This window comes from Varroa destructor, unplaced genomic scaffold (genome assembly GCF_002443255.2).
Source record: "Varroa destructor unplaced genomic scaffold, Vdes_3.0 BEIS01000007.1, whole genome shotgun sequence".
NCBI classification, from domain to species: Eukaryota; Metazoa; Arthropoda; class Arachnida; order Mesostigmata; family Varroidae; genus Varroa; species Varroa destructor.
Window position 1 is genome coordinate 1,980,574 of NW_019211460.1, and position 23,684 is coordinate 2,004,257.

Here is a 23,684-nt window from a genome sequence, read left to right on the forward strand (position 1 = left end):
GGGTATCTGTCTTGGATACATCCAACCTCTTCTCTCATTGTAAAACTGCCTTTCCTTAATAAAATATAACGCCTTACTCTCGACGAAATAACAATGAACCTTTTTATTCATAAGACTTTGATGTAATAGGCAATCATCCCATCAGAACGCGTGAAGGGATACAGAGCTAGTGTGTGTCGTTTCATTCCACATTTAATGACGATGAACAGTTCCAGCCAGGTTTCGAAGCTTATGTACATGTATGTTTGACCAGCGTCGCCCTTTGTTTGTAATGTATGCTAAATGGTTCGAAGTGTGTCATGGCCTTCGGGGGAAGTATCAGCTCTACATTCTACAAGACGGCTTCATTTAAAGTTACCCGGGACATGACAATGCAATTCTCAGGTCATAAGTGGGCAAGCCCTCTGGTCCCCTTTTCTGCTTAGATCTGATGCAGATTCTGTTGCAAGATCCTAGTCTAAAAAAAAATAGCCCGAAACCGCCACTGGGCGTTACAAAAGATAAAACCTTATCGCAAGAAAAATAGGCAGTTAATGACTAAAGTAGATTAACAGTTAAAATAGCTGATGCTCCAATCGCAACTCTAGTTTTATCCTAATTGAAAACTTTTTTTACAGTTGATGTACAATAACATAAATAGATCTAAGGTGTTGCAGAGGTGCATCTCTTTACACTGCGAATTACCATAATGAAACTTCTACTGTATTTCCCCTTCTTTCTTTCCCTACACTTCGAATCAAAACGTATTAATTATGCATCTATTTTTTTTATATATTATCTACCTATACATTTATAACCATAAAAATTTCAGTCGGATTTGGCCGCAATGTAGCGAAGACATAGTAAAAGTGAAAGAGTCGTGCAGCAATCCCTAGCTGAAAGACCCCACTTTTCTATCTATATTTAGCAAGCGCTGAATCGTGTTTGTTGGGCTATTTGTCCTTTCCTCTAGCAGAATCAGGCTTCCGTTGACTAAAATAGAAATTCACGTTATTTTTCAGTAGTAGCATGTCTGCCAAAAAATGATTAAGATACATGCGCGAGATACACCGTAGTCACCGCCTTTTATAGCTCTACTTTAACCCCATCGCTGTTACTTGAATACAGGCGCCAACATTGGCAGAAATAGCTGTTGCCGGTAAACACTGAGATTAAAAACTGGGCTGAGCACGGAAAACTTTTGCCCAGTTGTAGTTAACCAGTAGGGCACCAAACTAATACGTGTAAGTGCATTTTGCTTGAGACTTTTACCAATCAAGAAACACTAGTATTTGATGAGCGCTTTGTCCAAGCAAAAGTATCTACAAACCACTGGTCTAAGACAATGTCTTGTTATCCATAAGTCCTGGTTCATGCTCACGCTCTATAAATTCAATCCGGCAACCTGCCCTCAGTTTTGCTGCGTCGTCCATGATATGCCCGATACTTATTCGGGCTAGTCCAGCTAAGAAAACATTTAGTGATTCTATATATCGTGTAAACCGACGCGTGGTGAAAGATCGACTTATTCTTAGATTACGCGGTCTTTTCAAGATTTCACGGCGATATCTCTTTAGTGGCAATAGAACTACTCGGCATCAATTCATAATAATACACAACTCAATCTCCAACAGCCAAGTATCCATTTTTTTTTTTACCTAGATCTTGCAAGCTTCTTCTGTTTGTACTCGCCTTCAGACGATCGTTCTTTTGTCACCGCGCTGTGTTAGGTGTTTGTGGAAACGGGCTTGATTAAGTCCAACTCCTCTTCGACTGCATTAGGGTCCCGGGAAATTGTTGACGAATCCGATTAGCCGCAGTGAAATAGGTGCCCCTGCATCAGCTCGCCGATGACGACTCGGCAATCCTCCAGTATCAGCTTTTTGTTTTTCTTACATATTCGCCTGCACGAATCACGGCAAATCGTCCATAACGAGAACTACTTGCAACCCCCTTAGCCGATAGCAAGATCGTTGGCACCGTTCGTACACTCAACACTGACTCATTGGCTGGTCCCCGAAGGTTGCCTGCTGTCGGGTATCGCTTGAATGAACGATTTCGCTTTCAACACAGGAAATGATGCACGCGTTTTAGATATTACTCTATTTTTGTTTTTCAACAAGTCGGCTGGTACCCAAAATCGATGTATGATTTTCAAAAAATCGACGACTTTTACTTTGTTTACTGAGCTTCTGCAGGTACATTTTCCACCATTTAACGTTTTTCATTGCGGAAAAAGTAAAACGGGCTTGTCTTGCTGTCTATCGTTGAGTGATTGGTGACCTTTTATACGAAAAAATTTTCTAGATATATAACAGACAATCGGTAATTTTGTTAGTGCTGCTTGAGCCATATAAGACAAGCACCATCCAGCCTAATTTTTAGCAATACGTTTGGACAATAACCATTCTCCATAGCAGAATTAATCTAGCTGGACAATACTATGTTCTTGCTGTCGTGGGTGCATTTAAGCCGATTGACGTAAATGAGCACTTACTTTTACTTAGTTTTCGTCTTCAAATATTACGAAAAATTAAGGATTTTGTCTCTATAGACTGTATATAGGCTTCGCTAGATCTGTAATTGGGCAGCCATGAAAAAAAATCAAAGAAAAACGAAATATATTATCACTTTTTTGACGTCACAGCGTGAAAGGTATTTTTCTCTAGTAATCAGCCGATTTGATCATCTACGAATTAGACATAATCAATCAGACATGTTTGGCAATTGAAGTTTTGTCAGTTATAGTTTGCTATGTGATTGTTTCTGCATTTTAATATTTAGTACGAATGACTTAGGGTAAGTGAGAACAATTTGGTAACACATGTGTAACACAACTATTTCAACAAACAAACTGTAAAAGTAGACACAAAAATAATACTCGACAAGTTCCTAAAGTACTCGTACGTACTTACGTAAAAAAATACGTGCACTCTGTGGGTGTAAACACAGTTGCATGGTTGTAAACAAGAGCTTATAGCACGCTCAAACTGACTGATCAAACATGACAACTGAATACGACCATGATAAATAGTGAACAAGTCGGTTATTACTAGTATTCTTTTACAAACGATAGAAATCTACCTATTGTCATCTAGAACCCAACAGGCAGGACGCGAATCTAAACGTATAGATATGTAATATATACGTACACCTTTATTTACATATTTTTTATGCTGCTACATTATCTATATACATACGACATTATTGCCTGAGTGCTGAATATGGCCACGATACCGTCTAACTTTTTCTTATGGTACATAGAATTAAGTTGCTAACAGCGTAATAATGGATAGCGTGTGCAAGTTTAGCTTAGTCAACTAATCTTAGCGACACGCTGTGGTTTAGGTTCGAACCCACAACGCATAAACAGACACAATTCATCGTTTTTTTACTGGGAGCCAATCAACCGCCTGATGGAATGCCTAACGGTAATACCGCGCGTAAAATTCAAAACAGAGAGGTGTCACCGTAAGAAGATTTAATAACTAATTGCATAAAAATAATCTCTAGTAAACTTCTATACGTCAAAAACAAAGGTGAACGGGATGATTCGAAGCAACACTGCCGTATGCTGTTCATAAGATACATTTACGACAATTTCATAACAAGTTATCCACAACTATATAATAAAGCGCGGTATTGATGTTTGGTATAGGCTATTAATGATGGTTTGTGTTTAAACGGAAACCTTAGAAATGGGTTCAGTGGTCTGTGATCAAAATCTTAGGTCAGAGAAAATATAAACATTTAAGAAACAATTTGTGTTTTATTTGTATATAGGTTCATTGTTGTTCTTTAATAGTTTCTGCTAAGCTCATAAATATTATCCAGCTTATTTTACGAACATGTTACTTGTCTTTAAAGTACTTCTCGATATTCGGTAAAGACATTAAGCGGATTGATTAATTCATTCGGAAGACGTAGGGACGTAGGCGTACAGAGCGACGACCACACAAACCAGTTGACAGCTTTACATGTATATCATGAATTAAAGTGTTAATTTTTTCAACGAGGTATGTTGTAAGGTACAAGTTACCGAATAAAGTTAGCGAAAGCATGACAGTTAATCTCAAGGACGCTGCAAATAGTTGAACTATATTGAAAATTAGGTAAGCTATATAGCTTGCCCCAGCTGATCTATTGATCGTTGAGCTAGAGCGAAAACCTGCCGAAATGCTGGGCACAAGTCAAGAAATATTTGAGGTGTTCAACTTACTTCAGACTTTCCCTCGCACCACGTGTTTTCCTAAAGCAGACACTTCAGTTAGTCGTTACCGTAGAAACCTAGGGAGAATCAACTAAAAAAATCTCAAGAGCATCATCGCGGCTATCGACCGTTGTTAGGCTGACGTGATATGAAAGACATAACATTTTTTGGCTTAATAATAACTACGGAATACGGAGGAAAAATCTGTCGCATATTTTTGACTTTCTGTCAGCTGACGAGTTCAGGCTAAAGTTGACCTTTTTCGACCTCTCTCATAATGCTAGTGAAATGACTGTAATCTCGTAGCAGTTGAACTCGGGAAAAATCAAGGACGAGCCATGAGAGTTATCGGTCGCGATAGCAAGCTCAGCATAACAGAAAAACAGACTGTGGAGGGGACCTGATTACGTGTTTTGTTAGAAAGGAAATCATTTTTCCGTTGGGTAACATATTTTGAACAAAGAAGGTGTCGCCACTCATCGAGGTAGTTCGAGAAACGATAACGTGGGATGTTTGTAGCAAATTTTTATACGAGCAACTATAGTTCATCTTAAATATAATCTATTTAAATGTATTGTAAAAAAACTAGTCGAAGTTCCAAAATGATAAAGCCGCTTGCAAAACTAAACACATATATATACTATATATATATATATATATAGTAGGCGTAATGATAACGCAATGACATTCAGTTAACATGGAGAAACTTGAGGTTTGCCTTCTTGCCAACGGGAAGCTATACAATACTCTGTTGGATTGAGCAGAAAAGATTTAGCCCTTTAGCCCTTAAGGCCCTATAGCAACAAGCAGATCGATCAGAAATCTTGCATACATTGCATTGAACATATCAATCATGCGTACGCTTCTGCTAAACATACATCATGCTAACATCTGCTGATAAAAGCTGCTCAAACATAATGGAACTGTTTTCTCTCGTATTCTCTATAGTGATGTATTGTAAAAAAATCAATAGACATCTGTCGATGTATGCTATAATACTTCAGATTCAGCTGATACTATGATATCATTCTTGCGAAAACAAAGCAATTTGCTCATTTGCCATTGTACCTAATATTTTCCTTTGCTTCCTTCTACTTGTGCCTTTCATTTTTTACCAAACAGATCTACCGTGACGCAGTTTTATTTGCATCTATATTTGAATACATCTTGATGAATTCGTTGGCAGCTGACGAAAGATGAAAACAGTTCTAAATGGTCTAAACGAAGGCTTTCGATCAACAACGTTTTTACCAGCACCTTGAAACAAAGATTCGCGGCAGTTTTTTGATCACACCATGCCCTCGTATCACTAGCCAGATGATTAAAGTTACATGTATAGGTGTGCAAATGGATAACAAAGTTACACGCTAGCGAACTGTGTCTTGATAGACGCTCACTACAGGCTAGCAATAATCACTGAACAGATGTTGTGTTTTCGGCAGTCATGTACATTCGACGTGAACACAGAGCTTCGGAGACTTGTATTAGGCAAGTGCGCTAAATATCGACTATCCAGAAATACATGTTTTAGGTGCAGTGCTAAAACTCGTTCGAATTACCGTCTGCATCTTTTCCGGAGGCTTCTTGTTTCCACGACGTCCCGAAGGTGGCCTTACGATCACGCACAGCGTTCGACCAAGTTACGGTGGCAATAACGCTGAACTGATCACAAGTATCTGACATCATAATCCGTTCAAAATGTGTGTTAGCGGTAGTATAAACGCGCCCTCAATAGAAATGGGTGTTGTTATTTTTAGAAACGTAAGCAGCATTTGATCTACACTCAAGGCTTCGAGGTGTAGAAACTCCACGCATCCCCTATAACGGTTTACTACTGCTTGAAGAATACGCACTCACCAACGGGTCAAACAAACATTCTCAAGTGTATGCTACGATCGTCCAAGGTTATTACTGCTTTCGCAGAATAAAATTCATAGTCACTCATTGTGTTGACAACGAACACATTTCGCCTTTCTGGGTGTTTTATGCCGATGTAATTTGTTATTACCGCATATCAACGAAAAAGTCTATCAAATCATTGGGGAAATCGACTTTGGGAAGAAAAACAGGTGTGAATTTACAGAGTACAGTTTACCAAGTGGTTTCCTTCTATAGGATTATTGAGAAGCGATTGACCGCTACAATCACATTTGGTAATTTTTTTGCCGGGAAACCTTCGGTGCTCATAATAGAACATTTACAGTACTCTTTTCATCTCTTCCTCGCTACCTCTTTCACTCGCTTTTTTAGTCTGTGATGTTGTTTGCTATGGTAAGCATGATCGTTTTGCTTCTTGAAAGTTTATATTCTATCTATTCTGTTAAGTATACGTCTGTATATGCACATTTTAGCGCGAAATCTTGAATACGGATTTCAAAGATACGTCGGTTAGCCGATAGCGATACAACAAATACGCAAGCTTTTTAAACGTGCGGAACTTTCGACTAATGGGTAGCTGCTTATAATTGCTCCATAAAGGTAAATATTGCACTACGGTACATATAAGAAAGCTAAGTTTTTATCTGGCCTTAGCGTTAGTCTGACGAAGGAGTAAGGAAACAAAACTTTTTCTAATGCATTATGGTACAGTTTTAAGTTAAATTTTTGTTCTGCTTTCACCACTTGTGGTCTTCCAACGAGCAAATATCAATGACCAGATTTGTAAATCGAAATTACGTTGCTTTTAAAGCATATCGAAGGTGAACTGAATTAAAATTTGGGCATAGACACACTGCGAGTTTGCAATAAAATTTCGAAACAATCAAAGTTTCCAAAGAGAATTTCCAATAAACTCCAAAAAAAACAATAGAAAAAAAAAGACAAATACAACTCTAGCTTTCTTGTAGGGAGCCCCATGCTGCCCTGATAGATCCTCGAAGAAATCCTAACAGAGTAATTGAGCCCTACGGCAAAACGAACAGCTGCAGTGAAAACGAGGACTGTTAAGAAAATAGATATACATATTTAGTTGCGTTTGTGATGTATGTAGACAGCATTTTTCAATGGTTGTCGTTCAGCAGAGAATTTCTTGAGAGTGACGGGTCGAAAACGATGTCACCCTAGCGAATTTAGGTAGCTTTGCTAAAACAAACACATAAGCACCTGTGCAGATCTTGTAGAAAACTAATAGACAGATTGCAACATTCTACTATGCTATACTCCAGATGATCGTAGCGGAAATATTTCTACGTTGACGTAAAAAGATACAGTTAACGTATACTTCGACGCACCTATCTTAGAACATAAACTTCAAACCTGGAGCTGTCGAAAAGGTCTGATAGTCAATATCCCGGATATATGGCGAAGGCATTAAAATGTTTTATGGGAGTTTTCTTAATGTTTGCCATATGTGACCTGGCATTGCCATAAGAGAAAAAGACTTTTTTCGTTGATTAGTTTTAGTCGATTTGACCAATGGCTTGCTAGTCGTTGACAGCAGAGATCCGAATCTTTTCAACTTGTTGAAAACTTTTTGTATTATTTAAAAAGATATTTAGTTAATTGGCAACATCGTGGACACCCACGGGTCGATCTTGTCTTGTTTAGTTTAGGCAGTAACTTCATACAACCTTTTTCCTGAAGTCGATTCCTGAAGCTAACAGAAACATGGCCCGCACTCTAGCATGAGGCCACTCCGGACAATTTTACCGTGTCTACTATTGTTAGATCTCAGCTTTCGAACGACGCTGACCGAAGCGGCTCATATAACCTGAGATAAACAGCTTTAAGGCCATTTCGCTACAGTCGATACTTCTTTGATAGCTTAATATTTTGTACCGTGTTCATTTTAGTAAATATCTATTAATATATAACTCATAATTAGGACAACTAATGCCTCGCCCCCCAGTCGCTTAGACGCCAGTCTTCACTGCTAATTGGCCAACGATATTCGCTGGTGAACTTCAACGTTTACTTGTTTAGCTATTAAAATGATAACTGGCGTAGTTTTGATATGAGGTCTGTGTGAGCCAACAGATCTGTGGCTTATTGAGCTTTGGGTTGCAACAATTCGTAGGGCCCATCTAGTACTCAGTTCTGTCTCGGTACGCTAATGACCGTTTTATGTTTATCAACTGATCAGAATGTTGTGGCATCGCTAGAAAATTTGATGGAAATCGTATTTGTGTTACGAGTTGAATTTCATTCGACCGTTTATATTCACACATTTCTAACCTGCGCCTGATTATAATTACGTGTCCTGATAAGATGTCCTGTATCTGTAGTGAACCGGTCGCTGAAACTTCCAATGTTCGTCTTCTTGATGTTACGCCTGATCATACGTTGTATAAAATTTTTGGGGTATTTGCGCTTATCGCTGTTAAGACCTAAACTTATTGCAACTGTTACTGGTACGTGAGGAAAAAGGAAGCGTGTCGATTCTGATCAACGAATCTCTCAACTCTGGTTAGGCTAAGCGTTTAAATAGAATAGTATTGCTCTAGTGCCTGCCGAATCATTGAGTCTTTGAAGTTTCTTTCTTTTGCTGACCCTTTGCCATATAAATGCATTTAGGAATAATACTATCCGTCAACTATTGACAATAATATCCAAGTAAATATACAACCCGTTTACAAACATCCGGCCAAAGCAGAAGAGTATTTCCGATAGCAGTGAGGAACTCGACACACATGTTAGAATCGCAGCAGTAACAGCGAAACCTCCCATTAAATTCGAACGTTCTTTAACCATGGAAGCAAGTAGGTAATTGCCGTAATTAACTACTACTTCGACTCCAAGAAGTAGGATCTGCTCGGGGGGGGCTCTAATGTCTGTCTGTGTCTGTGTCGTCCTATTGTTCTGGTTTTCGTTCACTGAATCAGCTATTCGAAAATTGCAGCTCAGTTCCCGTCAGCTTGAACCTTCGAGTTCGCCATGACCTTCGATATAAGCAGTCTAATTTTCTCTCTGTTCTTTCTTCCTTCCTTGGAGAGCGTCCAGGGTTCTTGTGTGTGAGTCCCGTCGTCGTATACACCAGCGTTGCACTGATGTACGAGTTATTTGGCAGCTTTCTTACTTTACAAAGATATCCTTGGAAATGTACGTGGCCAGTCAGGGCCTGGGTTAGATAGCGTGTCGCGTTTCCAAATTATTTGATTTCCGACATCAACCTTTTAGTTTAGAGAGCAACTTCTATTGTGCTTTCTCGTTCGTGTTGCAATCTTCGAATGTGTTCTGCCTAAGCTTCTCTCGGGTAGGTTGCTAGTCCTTATGCGTTTTTCCTGGTCCTCGGCCGTGATAGCCCACGGTACCGTTGTGCTCACGATTATAGTGGCAGGGGTTAGGGTAGCTCTCAACGTTCTAGCTACCCGGAGAGCGAGCCGGCTTTTGCTTCTGTTCATCCTCACAACTTTTCTCTCAAGCGGTGCTATGCCTTTCGACTTGAGCCTACCGAGGCCTTATGCGGCGAACGCCGCTCTTTCACCATTTGCCCTTTGTGTAAGGTTTCAGCTAGACCCTAGGCAAGCTTCATTCGCAAGTACCTAAATACCTTTCCTACGGCTAGACTGCGTTCCTGGTTAGTAATAAAGTTTCACCATCTTTTTCTGCCAGTAAGTGGTATGACTTCTGTCTCTTGGTGTGCGAGCTCAAGTTAATATCTGCTCATCGAGTCTGTCACATTTTTCAGAGCTGTTGTTTGAAATTGAATCTCGGCCCTGGCAATAATTACTAGCGCTATGCGATCGTTTGCATAGACTCACACTGATCAGTAAAAAAAAAATTAATACTCTCTTAGAATACCGTGATAATTACTAGTGATCCTAAAGCGAGCTTAGGTTTGAGAACACATGTATACGTCTGGGCCACCTCAAAAATGACTCTAATGATTTTTGTAATTATTTGTTACAACGCTGTTATTGATAAAAAAAAATACTGGAATTGAAAGCCATGCTCTAGAAAAATTTTACTTGTGTGAGAAAATATGAAAAAATTGTCTCAAATATTGTAGCGGCAGCTGCTGCACCTAATTATTACACAACCGACAACTAGGTGGGCCAGATATTAGCAGCAGTAATGATAAGGTTATAAAATAATCACTTCCTGTTCCTGACAAACTGTAGTTCAGTACCTAGATTATTTTGAAGTAATAATTTATCTGAAAATTAACCTATATAGCACGCTACAAAAAATTAGTATACGAGTACTTTTATATACTTCGTTTGTAAGCAGGAACATCGTGAAGCTACCTGTGGCTTTCTAGGCACTCTCAAGCTAGCGACATCGCTAGTACTACTTTCAAATTCGCGTAAATTCATTAGAATCATTAATGATAAGCGGCTGTGCAAAACAGAAAACAGGATCGAGGCTTCCAGCAGTAGCAGTAGCTGCGGATAAGCTTTAAGCGCTCCGAAGAAACAAAGAAAGTTGTGTTTAGGAAGCACCTTACAAGCACAGTCGTTTGTAAATTTTATGCAACCTGTTAGTGTGATTATATTGCCTTAGCTGTATAGAGGACAGACTTACTGATATACTAGCAATAGTATCAGAAGAATTGTGCAAAAATATTCGTCCCAATATCCACAAGGAGTATATGAGTCCAGCATATAAGAAAATAATTATTTGTCAACATTTGGAGATATCGCAAGAATAGCTTGGCCTGCCGTTCACCGCTCTTTTTACGAAAAAATAATTCCTTAAGTTGAAGACAATAAGTTTTTTTCATTAAATTAAATATTATTTTGAATATTTTCGGATATTTCTATTATGTAAGTAAGTGCTCGGAATCGTCTCTTAGACAGAGCATTGAAAACTTGCCTCTATTGAAAGAATTAGATTTACTTGCGTTGGAGAACCAATAAAAATGCCTATAAAACGACATGGCAACCATCTACCAAAGCTGAAATTCATCGCAGTAGATGTAAGTATCACCCAATGTAAGTAAAAAAAAGTCTACTTACAAGATCAACGCCAAATGATTATTTTTTTGCGTAACTTACATTAAAGATTTCCAATTAAATGTAAAAATCTACAGTAAAAGTGAAGAATAAATTCTTAAAAAAAAAAAAACAAAGTTTTAACATCGTACAAGCTCGTTTCTTCTCTAGTTAGATAAGACCTCATTTAAATACTTGCAAGGTTAGTTTTCCTAGATTACTTTTGCTTTAATGTAGACCAAAAGATTGGACACTTTGGCTTTCGAAACTCTTAGAGTATAAGCAATCATAAAAATCATTGGTAAAATAATAAAAAGGTTTATAATTAAAGAATACAGACTATTCCGCGACGTGTCTAATTTTTCGAAGGAAATCTGTAATCTGCTTCCTGATTGTGTACAAGTCCTCGAGTTCAAAAAGCTACCGTACGTTTGGATAAGTTGCTCGCCCGCGCGAACCATCACGAACGCGCATGATGGGCACGTTTTGCAATGGAAATAGAGAAAAAAAAAACTGTTTGCCTATGATACTGAATTATTTACAGCTGACTAGTCATTCCACAACGTGTCGTGGCATAATGGTGCTGCAAGTCTTAATCTACGAAAAGATTACATCCCAAACGACAAATAAGAGGCGGTTTTAATAATTTAAGCCTTGTTTCAACTTAGTCTTAGTTGTGCCGTAACCTGATTTCAAAGCGTTCCGCCTATTCAACCACGCACATCAGCTGCAATATTGACAAAATTTCAAAAAGATCATAAGGCGTTTTTCAATAAACCTTCTATTCACCTAATTTTTGTTATAATAAATCTCAATAATAAAGAAAACCATCGTGTATACCTGCATGAATAGCGATGCACGTGTGTCTAGCAGGAAGTTGTCTACTGTCTGACAGCTTATCACGGTTTTCGTATGTTTCAACTGTCAGAAGATGGTCACAGAATCTGAAGATTACTTCTGGCGGGACTGAGCAGGAGAAGGGCTCTCTATATTCATCACCTTTATGACTGTTATACGAATATATAGTAACTGTCTTCATCCTGCAACCAGGCCGCTACTCACACTACCTGATAGATGTTCATGTTGTTCCGTATATTTTTATCAATGCTGCATGGGCACCTCATTTACTAATAATTGTGGAAGTACGCTGTTATCACCTTTGGATCTTTTCCGTTAGGTTCCAGGATTTTTTCATTCAGTTTTTGCTGTTTTTCAGAGTTAAAACATCAGCAGATCACAGTCGTCGCACCGATTTAGCGTGATAATTGGTGCTTTGTCTGTCCTATTACGGCCACTAACGTTAACTCGTTTGCTTTATCTATGGAAGCATGTCGACTAGGAAACACGGTGCCGCTCAAATGAGCTGATCTACAATTTGATATCAAGCTTCACATAGCTATTAAGTGTTTATCTCCTGAGCTTTAAAACGCCTGAGACAGTGCTGTAAAACGCGAAGCTTGCACGAAGTAATTTATTGATATGTTTCCAAGATGGTTTATATTACTTACATTTTATACAGATCATAATCACATAAGATTTTATTTTCTAGTAACAAACACAGATATATTAAGAAGCTAAGTGGGTATACTGGCGTGGACTAAAACTGTCAAAAATCGTGGTTAGCACACTTGTCAACATTCTTTGAAAAATGTTTAATACATTGTCCTTGAGGTCCAATACGTCGTTTAAGATGAGTAAAGCATATACGTTCCTTGAGAACGTATTACTACATGATAATGATTATGATTATTATATGTACTTGAGTGTTAGTCGTTTGCCTATAATATGAAAGGCAAATTCAACTATTTGCAATTGAGGTGATGTACATTGAAATCCACGTTTGAACGGGTTCTTTTTTCACTTTTAGTCAATCTTTTCTATCAGCCTGCACAATAACTGTACCGATACTGTTAATGTTCGTGACCCTCCAGTAGCTTATTGATGCAAGGGCTTATAAGCATGTTTATATTCTGTTTTACTACGTAAATGCTTCATAGAAGCTATTAGCAAGTACAAACCTTTATTAAAACATAAAAAATATATGTTTTCAACGAATCGACTTTTGTTGTACTCAGCGCATTCGGTGCGCCTCACTGTGTCTAAATATATCCGAGTAAACAATGGACGCGTGCAGCGTGGAACTTCTCAGCTAATCGGCTCCATCTATCAAGCTATATAGCGCGTCAATATACGGGTTTTCTATTTTTTAGGTCAAATGTGTTGTGACACCAAAGGCGATTCTAGCACGAGAAGAACCTTTCTTTCCACACAACATATGAACACGGCCATTCTCGAATTAATCCACTAGTGTGGCCGACCACAAGTCTTATTGAATGTGGCGCAGTAGGACAAAGTATATCAGCACAGGTAGGTTAGCAAAGCACCACCTTTTGCATAGATACGCGCTGGTAGATCACTCATATCCATACATGACGACGATGGTGACGCTTGTGTTTAAGTATGCAACCCAGACGAAGCCGGCCAGCAGGTGCAATGGAAGAGGAGTCAAACTTCTAGCACATTGTTGAGACAAGTCAGTAACTTTGACGTAAAAATATCTTTTACGCTAACAGATAGTTTCATGCAGGACAAGAGAGCGCTCGTAACGAAGAGGAGCTTTACGTTACATTCTGTTTGCTGTTGTGCTAGGGATCATGAGGATGGCGACTACCGAGATAGCTTTGGCCTCCTCGCCGCTGAAGGGCTTGAGAATGGTAACTTAGGACGAAATTCAAAAATCGAGGGATGTGAGTGGAAGTAAACCGCCGTTAAGCAACAGCTGAAAACTAAATGCGCAGCTAAAGAAGCTGCCTTGCCCATTCAGTCTTATTTAATAAGAACGTCTTCGTGTAAAGGTGTCTCGCCGTCATGTCGTCGTCGTAGCAATTCTGACTGATATATAATGACAGGCACTATTTTCGCCGCCGTTATTGTTATTGCCTTTAAAATGCGGTGACAGTTTGGCTAGGGGGGTAAAGCTAGTTCTACTGTTGTTGTTTGTTGAGAGCATGCAACTAATGAATGCAGTGCGGTTGCCATGCTACTACTGATGCTGCAGTTGTTGTTGTGGTTGACACCGGTGCTGCCTAGCTAGCTACAAAGCTGTTCCGTTCTATGGCGATAACGATTCCATTTGATTAGGCTTGGTGTCCCTGTTACGGGTATTCTCCCCTTACTCACAAGTTCTCCTTTCCACGGGGGGCGGGGGGCGTTTGTTACGGCGACTGTTCCGGTGTCGTTACTGTTCTTAAGGGCCAACCAACTGCTTTTTCATTTCAGCCGTCCACCTCGATTGATTACGGACTCGTTGTAGGCGCACAGTACGTATGATCAAAGAGAACAAAAGTGTGCCCTCTAAAGTGTTTGTTATAATAATTTCAGAGGGGTGCTTTCCGCAATAAGTTATTCGTCTACTCCTTTTAGAGGCCAACATTGAGAAACCAGATATTATAGTGCTTATAGCGACATCAATTAATTTATTCAAATAAATTGTGCTGTGCTTCCCTTTTTAAACCAATTTGCTGGATGACGATTGTGCGTCGCCTCCTTCTCATTCAACTGCCAAACTTTGGAACGACGTAACTTTTGGCTACTTGATGCTTCTCACTGAATAGCTGAAATAGATTACATTTTAGCTAGTTTTTGTTTGAACAGAATTAGGAGTGGGCTGATCGTACGAATTCTTCAACCCAGATAGAAGGGACGACGCGCGACTGATGCTATGGAACCCCGCGCTTGTCAAGTGAAAGCCCAGCTCCGGCCCCTTGGCAGACCTGTCATCTCCACGCTTTCTAACTACGCCCTTCGATATACACGGAGAGCGTCGAAGCTTTCGTACAAGTAAGTTGACAAGCCATACAGCATTAACACTTACCCATATACGATGTTCGAAAGAGACTAGGGGTTTAAAGCATCTAAAACAAGTCACTGACTCAATGGAGTTGAGTGAACCTGTAATGCTTAGACTAAAGACTTGGATAAAAACAACGGCTTCTTCAGTGTGGCCATCGATTTTTTTAAATCATTTGCTTTCGAATTTTTCTTCCTAGCCGGCGTAATTTATATGCTTCGGAGGCGGCATTTCTCGCTGCTGGTATACGAAGGAACGATTTGTTCGATAAATGCCAAAAAAATCATAGCACAAGTCCCTTTTACAATACATCTTTTTTATCTGTGTAATTAGCTTGCACTTCTAATACAATAAAGTTTAGACGAGATTTTCTGAAAACCTTTACTTACACAAGATAGGGGGGTGTGGTGCTTGTTTGAAATTTGAAATTTTTTTTTAGATTGGAAATTAATCTGCTTCTGAAAAAAGGACGATTGTCGTAATAGACAAACAGATCAAGAAATCTTATATGGTCTTTTATTTTTGATTGAGTGTAGATTTCTTTATTTATTATCTCTTATTATTAAAATCTGTAACTCTTGACAAAGACATTGTCCTATCTAATAGCGTCGCACTAAATTCAAATTACAGGTACACGGCCCGCGGGTGCATATTTACTCTGTTTGTGGTAAACGTTTTGTTATACGCCGTAACAGTGATTAGTACTGAAATCCTCGTGATAACATTCTACCTTGGTTATCATCTCTGTCAGAGGTATGGAAGCTTTTCTATGCAGGAATTCTTAAGATCAACTACAACTCAGTCTATTCCAATGTTCGAAGCATATCGTAAATTTGTTCACGTAAAGATGAAAAGGTGTGCGCATCGATCTTAACCCTTAATTTCAAGATATACGATTTGGTGTTCTAACAAATTGTTTCAGGGTTGAACACAGTACAGACGCAGAAAGAAAACAACTCAAAATATTGAAGTCCGAGGAGACATCGCTTTTAAAGCAGGTACCTTGCAACGATTATAATATTATTTGAATATAATAATGTTATGCAAATACGTGGCTCGATGACGGATCTGGTCAAAGCAAGTTTTCTGAAATTTACTCTCACGATGGCAGTGAATCTCAAGCGCGTATTAAAAACAAAATTTTATGGTAACTATCTAATTAAAAAAAGAGGTGGACTTTATATTATAAATACGTTAACCGAGCAATAGCTTATTAGTCCTGGAAGTCGATTACTGTTGCTTTCCCAAAAATGGAAAGAAGTGGTTGATCTCCATCATTAATTCTATTCCCTGTTTATACTGATACAGGTAATCAGGGTGATGGGAATTGACTTTGCTCCAGCAGCCACGCCGTTGACACGACGTCTGCAGACGCTCGCTGCCGCCTTATGCTCGTTCAGTTTTCTCTTCGCAGGAATCTTTTTCACCGTACTAGCTATTATCCTAAGCTTCAGCAATCTGTATTGGATCGTAATACTCTATACAGGATGGTGAGCAATCAGTAATTGTATCTATAGCTATCTGTTACATTTCTACAAATGTGTTTACTTATTCCATTTACATTTGGTGTATTCCAGTGAGAGATATAAAAACATTGTAAATCAGTTTGTTGTACGCTTTTTGGGGAAATTTTTGCACTATTGTGCTTGCATTATCGTCTCTCATAAAACCCGTCTAACCTTCAAAAGCATGACCTGACAGTTCATGGCTGTCTGGGTTTCCGTGGCCCCAGGTCACGAATTCGAGTGCGGTTGACGGCTGTACACAGTTCTCAAAAACAGAGAAAACGAGCATGGGAGAAGCACAAGAACCTTTCAGTTTTCCGAGGATTTATTACTTTTCAACACGACGACACAAATAATATAGGTTAATTTCGATATTACTTTATTATTATTATTGAATATTACTTAATTCCACCGGAATATATTTTCTTCCCAATTGTAAACATAGGCCTTTAGTCATAAGCGGTCACAAAATGTTAAATGATACCCATTAACCTTTTGAGAGGTTGACACTAACTGGGTGTCTGTCTCTCTGCGTTCCTACCGTGTCATAATATCCGCTAGTAGAATACCACAAAGAGCAACAGACAGATGAAACAAATCTAAGGAAGAGATCACATGCGATAGAAACCCATACGAAAATAACACAGGACGAGAGCAGCATTGGAAAGTCCACTCTACAAATGTGACTGCTACTGTTTTCGGCAGTGGGCACGACACTGTTTACGTGACGATTACCGCCCCTATATTTTAGTCTCGTCGTTTTGTAGTTTCCTAATCAGAGCGAAGTAAGAGGGCATCCGAAATGATGTGCAAAGGAGGCTTTAGGAAAATATATTTTGAGATGGTCGGGTTCATATATCTAGATGTTTTTTTTCATGCAAAAATTTCTTCTTTTCTGTCACTATTATTCATAGCATAGCTATCATTTCATGTGAAATTTAAACTATGGCTCATTGACTATTAATATTCAATTGTAATACAAAACCCCTTAAAATTTTCAATGTATTCTGACTGGCTAAAGTGTACCTTGTTTTATTTTTTGGTAGAATATTATTCAAGTGTTCTTTAATTGAAACAAAACAAATCAATTACTGACACGTCTTTTAATACTGAATGACGCACTGTTGCGATGCTTCGCTATACGCGCGACTCATCGAACTAAAAACCATCAGAGAACAATACCAATCCATAAGAAGCTAGCGGCTAGCCGATCTGTCCATAAGAAGCTAGCGGCTAGCCGATCTGAAGTAACATCATCAGAAGCAAAATAATAATAAATTTAATTTAAATAAGCAAACTAAATTTAGCGATATTGCAGATTTTAGACATATTATTATCTTTATACTAGAATGTCTACACAAAAAAATACTACCAAAAATTATTTAAATTACGGGTGGTTGCTCTCAATCATATTATATAAATAGAAGTGTTTTTGTTCGCGTTGCTGGGGCAGATTCTACGCCTGTGACAAACAGCCCAGTACGAATTATGAAATCACGAGATGATGAACGACCAATACTTCTTTCGAAAAATTTGGCAAACAAAAACCTTTTTGCCTTATTATCAGCTCCAAGTATAATATGATAGTGATAACAAGCCTTATAATAATTATCATTGATACCGAAATTTGACCTAACAAAAACACCATTCTACAACCTAATGGTTACCAAGCGGATGAACCAGAAAACCGGTACAAGCTGATACAGATATCTGCTTTGATATGATTTTACAGTTGTGATATAATATGATTGAGCGAAATGTTTCTCTTGGAAGATAGAGGACGATTTGGCAGTTGGTGCTTTTTACGCATCTGCAATACTGTTATAAACAGATCTTCATTTTCTCAGGTGCTGGTAAAAAAATTGATCCGTTAAGAATTTGCATTGTCATGCTTCTCCCGCCATTTTAATAACATAATAATAACATTAAAAGTTAATTAACCTATGTGTATGAAAACTTATCTATATCGGTCCTTTAAAATCTAAAGAAGATGTTACGAAATTTGAGAAAAATCGTCATTCGGAAAACGGAAGGGTGTTGACAATATTCTGCCTCACAAATACCGTCCTTTCTGCATTAATGTAATAACTCATATTTAATTTGCAGGTACGTCTATGATTTTCGCACGCACGAAAAAGGAGGTCACCGCGTGCACTGGTATCGTCGATGGAAATTATGGACTAAGGTAAAAATGAAAAAGCTGTCAGCCTTTAACGAAAAAAAGCAACACTTTGCTACAAAAAAAAGTAATGTAATCTTAATGAATACTACATGACCTGTAAATGCCATACTTTTTTACAGATGGCGGAATATTTCCCGATTTGCTTAATAAAGACAGCTGGTCTTCCTGCTGATAGGTAAGTTTCCGCAATTTAGCAAATTTTCATTAACACTTTCATTAAAAGGTACACTAAAAATATCTACGATTGTGGAATTGTCAAACAACTGCGACGCGAAAATGAAATCAATGCATGTAATGATGATTATAATTTTCCAGAAACTACATAATGGGATATCACCCACATGGAATTATGGCAGCAGGCTCATTTATCAACTTCGGCACTGAAGGAACAGGGTTCGCCAAGCTCTTTCCTGGTAGGTTATTTTATATTAGCTGATAGAATAAGTTACCTAGCGAACCTTAAGCATTGATAAAGCAGTAGTTAAACACGAATGAAACAATCGCGTTCATTGGAAGCTGGGACGATTTCCGTAAGTTTTTCACTGTCGTAGGTACATCTGGTCAAGCCAAGATATTCGCTAGATCTTCTACCTTAATGATACATGGGTGCCCTTTTACTATAATTATACCGACTGATTTCAGGAATCGCTCCGCATCTAATGACATTGACATTGAACTTCATGTTTCCCTTCTACCGTGATCTTCTTCTTGGGCTCGGGATTGTCTCTGTCTGCCGCGATTCTCTCGACTGGATATTAAAAAATAAGGTATGGTAAACCTTTCTCTCCTACACAGTGTATGTGTAGCGAAGCACAATCAAGGTACAAAAGATAGCATAATAAAGTCATTAACACCTTCCGTTCATCCATGTTTATGGCCTTTGATGTCATTCTCTCAGAAAAAGATGTGGATCTTGGCAACGGACGTTAATAATACTGAAGTTTGGTGTAATTTCATAAGTATAAAGATTATATTTCTATTTTTAGGGTGTCGGTAATGCAGCAATTATTGTCGTGGGGGGAGCGCAGGAGGCCCTCGATGCTCACCGGAACGCAGATATCGCGCTTACTCTAACTTCGCGAAAGGGTTTCATCAAGATTGCTCTACAGAATGGGTTAATAAACTTATAACGCTAAAACTTCGCTACAACTAGTTTGCTTCGTTTTCTATATAGGTTACTATTCACTCTCAGATGCTGGGCCTAATGAATATATTAACTGATGCAATATACCTAATACTGTCTTTGCGATGAATAATCTAAGTGGCTCGGTAATGATGTACTCTCATGCATAATATTGTTTTGTTGACTCTTCAGAGCCGACCTTGTTCCAGTATTCTCGTTCGGTGAGAATAATGTTTACGCGCAGGCGGCAAATCCCCCAGGCTCAAAATTACGCGACATTCAGGTCCGTTGCACACACGACGGTAACACAACGTATGATCACCAACTACAGTCTCCTCACCATTACGCAATCATTGCAATTAGATATTGGAACTCTTCATGTAACCAATGCACTCTCTAGTCTTATTCGATGAGTGTTTTTGAATTGATATTGATTTCAGCTACGTAGACCATTTCCGGCTAAAAACAAACTACTCGTGATGATAACTGTAGCATAATTGTATCGTAGTCATTTACAATATGATATATATATACACAGATGCGTTTCAAACGTATCGTCGGTTTTAGCCCCCCTGTGTTCCATGGCCGCGGGCTTCTACAATACAGTTGCGGATACGTCCCATTTCGAACGCGAATCACCACAGTGGGTAGGTAGCAAAAATCCATGCGTTATTCTTTACCTATTTATTCAATTAAACGACGTAATCTTACTCAGATGTGATAGTCTATGAAGTTAAAGCAGTGTGCTTCCGATTTTGCAAATTTTCATTATAAGAAATATCTCGACTTGAGTAACAACGAAGATTTTCTGTTAAAGCAAGATAAAGACTAACTCTCGTTTATGGGATATTTTCTATGTAGTTGGTGCCCCAATTCGTGTTACTCAAGTGTTGAAACCGACCCAGCAACAGATTGACGACCTTCACGCAAAATACGTAGCAGCACTAAAGGATCTCTTTGAAACGCACAAAACGATGGCTGGATGCGACCCACGACATACCCTTATCATAGGCTAATGATACATGGCACGCGGTGCACTGATGCCACCTGCGAAGACTCTCGTCATGATAACCGTCGCGCAGAAATACATGGCCAAGATATCAATTCAAGACATCCTTATAACGCCAATCAGGATTGATTTTGTTTAGCAGTGAAAAATGAATGCTGTGTTTCACTATTTGCATCTCGTCGATCGTCGTGTGATGTTCGCGGGGGAGCTTCCAGCTTTGTTTATGTATATCTAACCGACGTCAGTCTTTTGGCGAAGCAATTTGCAGCTATTAGTAACAGAAACGGCCAAAATAAGTTTTAGTAGGAGATGTATTTTGTATAATATAGTGGATGAGGACTTTGCAACTGTGTGAAGCACTAGACCACATACAATGATCACTATCTGTATACAAATGTATGGCTGTTTGCGTGTTTATAAAAGGTCTGTGTGAAGATGGCGAAAAAAAGGTTTATTGTGAATGTATCACGTGAGAGGGTGAGTATGAAAATATGGCTATGCGAGTGCAATGACTTACTTAACGTTTAACTTCAAGTTCGAATATGTTTCTGGAGCGAAACCTTGCAATAATTCATAGCTTTTACAATCTATATCTGTGTGTATGAAAGTGACTGTCATTGAGGATCTTGTTGATGTTGCCCTAATGTCTTCCCGAATTACAACGGAATGTCTCTAATGCCAAAGCCAGCATTCATAGTGTATCTGTGTTAGCAATCTAAACGCATCCAGGCTCATTAATTACATACTGGATTAGTTCAGACGTTTTATATACTCAACGTATGGGCTAAAAGCTTGTTCATCTGCCCGCCAAAAAGATTTAAGTGAACCAGCATCGATTTCAAACACACAAATTCGAAGTAACTAGTTATATTTTTAAGCATTTCTTACGTCAACTTTAAATAAGTAGTCAGTATTTTTATTGTAAAATTGAGATTTCGAGCTAATACAAAGCAACAAATAAATATAAATTAACAGTTGCTGTGCAACTCAATACAACAACATGATAATTCTCAGATAATGTGCACTTAAATCTTTTCGGTGAAGCGCAATTTAATGTTTGCTTTATTTATCCTGCGCGTCACTAGCGGCGGTTTCCCTTTATCTAAAGCTTGCTGTATCTATTCTGACGATCTTCCTTGCGGCTTTATACATACACGCGCGCAAAAACACTCACAAACACCTAAATCCAAAGCAACAAAATGCGATATTGAGTTTGAGAACAATAAAGGGACGGCAACGATCGTCATTCTAATAGCCGAAGATAATAGAAAGAAGTAATACAAACTGTACGCGACTGAGAACACAAAGTATATTACTGAAACCTATACATTGTGATGTAGATAGACATCACAAGTTAGTGAACGATGAATGTGACCGGCGTGAGAATTTCGAGTTCATATAAGGAATAAGTGGCGAAAGAATATTGAGAATAATACATATTTCATCGCGTATGCTAACTATACTGGAATATATACCTCCAATTGCAACAGGTACAATATAGGCTGGCTTATGTTGCATCAAAATCCGATAAAAACTCTATGCCAGTTTGCATGTCCCATCCGATTTGCTGAATCAGAAATCATACCTATCAGTGCAATAAATGCTGGTTACTAACCCAGATGTAATACAGCAAAATATATCCTTAGGTATTACAAAACAGCCTGGAAACGAACGTGAACATTCTTATAAAGAACGAGAGTAGGGTGCACGTATGCCTATTACGTGCTTTATTAATGAGGGAAGTAAAGCATAATGTAAATTCACTCAGACCAATCGACCGCATTTTGTATGCCAACATATAAATTCGTAAATAAAATAAGCTTTTAGTTTAAAATCATGCAGGCGGACTAGCAGGAATGAATGTACATACTACCACATTAACCATGAGTTTTTACTGCTCGAAAGATAAAAAATAAGGCTTTAAATAATTATGCACTATGGTCCGTGTGATTAGTCGTCTTATGTCAGATGAAATTGTAATTGTATAGTTACCTTAAAAGCACGATGCCTACTCTGAACAACATGTAAACTAGTCCTAGCGGCTGCTGTAGCTGTATGCTCGGAAGTATCAAAAAAAAATTTGATATTTATAAATTCAGAGTGCGCAAATAGTCACTATCCTATTTTGATACGCAAGAATCTGAAGTAAAAGCAAATTTTGGCGCATTCCAATTGGTATGTTATCCACTATATGACCTTTCTAAATTTTGCGTAATTCTGAATCATGCCCCTGTATATTTCAGCATTCGTTTTACTAATACGCTTTCACGACTACGATTTTTGAGGTCGTAGATTATTTTCGGTGCTGCTTGATACACATTGTCCTTCACACAGCTTTACAGCTTCAAAATCCGCTGCAGAGTGCTTGTTGACGGGCCACGTCCTTCAGCATAACGTCGTCGCTGCGTCGTACTGGAACGATGGTGTGATTTGTCCGCGCGGGTTGTGGTCTCCATTAGCTTGATTTTTATTTACAAGTAAGCTAGTCTTTTTAATCAATCGCCTCAATTTCAATTTCGTCTACGGAAGAAGATACCGGTATTTTGTACGTTACTTGTATAGTACCACCGTAAGAAACTTTCAACTTCAATATTTTTTTAAAAAGAATACTGTTCTAAAATGTTTTACATTTGAACACTTAGGGAACATTTTAATTGGTTGGCTTCCAGAACGAATTTCTGTTCCACACTATAGCGTTTTATCACTGTAAAACTCGACATAATCCGACTGCCCAAAACAGACATTTGGTGCGCCTTTTATTGTTATGAAGTACGCGGGGTTACAACAGTAACCGACAGTATTCAACGCCGAATGTGAAATCTACGAAAACGCAATTCATTGTAATTTATATAGGTACTTAGAACAAAATTAATGTAAGTAAAATTAATTTGCATCACTTTTTAAATGTTTTTTTTTTGTAAGGTTACATGCATAGTTCTTATAATTCGAGAAAA

The 23,684-nt window shown here is 38.4% G+C and overlaps 1 protein-coding gene and 1 long non-coding RNA gene across 7 annotated transcripts; one reads left to right on the plus strand and one right to left on the minus strand.

Annotated features, from left to right (window-relative positions):
* Window positions 1-77: 77 nt before the first annotated feature.
* On the minus strand, window positions 78-12,496 carry LOC147754184 (uncharacterized). 2 transcript variants are annotated; one of them, XR_015317439.1, is made up of 3 exons: window positions 11,902-12,496; window positions 5,749-11,788; window positions 78-2,556 (listed from the first exon to the last, which is right to left on the minus strand). It is a non-coding gene; the product is annotated as an uncharacterized LOC147754184 (long non-coding RNA). The 2 variants fall into 2 exon arrangements; XR_015317438.1 differs by having other exon boundaries at window positions 78-2,040; window positions 3,180-11,788.
* A 784-nt stretch (window positions 12,497-13,280) lies between these two features.
* On the plus strand, window positions 13,281-22,611 carry LOC111254680 (2-acylglycerol O-acyltransferase 2-like). Of its 5 annotated transcripts, none has more exons than XM_086975333.1 (13): window positions 13,281-13,428; window positions 14,716-14,901; window positions 15,542-15,664; window positions 15,834-15,909; window positions 16,220-16,401; window positions 18,523-18,601; window positions 18,718-18,773; window positions 18,914-19,011; window positions 19,241-19,365; window positions 19,585-19,712; window positions 19,914-20,004; window positions 20,260-20,368; window positions 20,583-22,611. In XM_086975333.1, exons 2-13 carry the CDS (start codon window positions 14,783-14,785, stop codon window positions 20,735-20,737), a joined length of 1,341 nt encoding a protein of 446 aa, XP_086831459.1. In that variant the 5' UTR covers window positions 13,281-13,428; window positions 14,716-14,782; the 3' UTR covers window positions 20,738-22,611. The 5 variants fall into 5 exon arrangements, with proteins under 5 accessions (XP_086831459.1, XP_022671514.1, XP_086831460.1 ...); XM_022815779.2 differs by lacking the exon at window positions 13,281-13,428 and adding an exon at window positions 13,455-13,594; XM_086975334.1 differs by lacking the exon at window positions 13,281-13,428 and adding an exon at window positions 13,635-13,775.
* The last annotated feature ends 1,073 nt before the right edge of the window (window positions 22,612-23,684 follow it).

Bases quoted from the DNA above. Each gene is read 5' to 3' on its own strand.
- LOC111254680 (XM_086975333.1), top strand. From the start codon at position 14,783: ATGGAACCCCGCGCTTGTCAAGTGAAAGCCCAGCTCCGGCCCCTTGGC. The intron at 16,402-18,522 runs GTGAGCAATCAG...TTTAATTTGCAG, and splicing joins GTAATACTCTATACAGGATG to GTACGTCTATGATTTTCGCA. The intron at 18,602-18,717 runs GTAAAAATGAAA...ACTTTTTTACAG, and splicing joins GATGGAAATTATGGACTAAG to ATGGCGGAATATTTCCCGAT.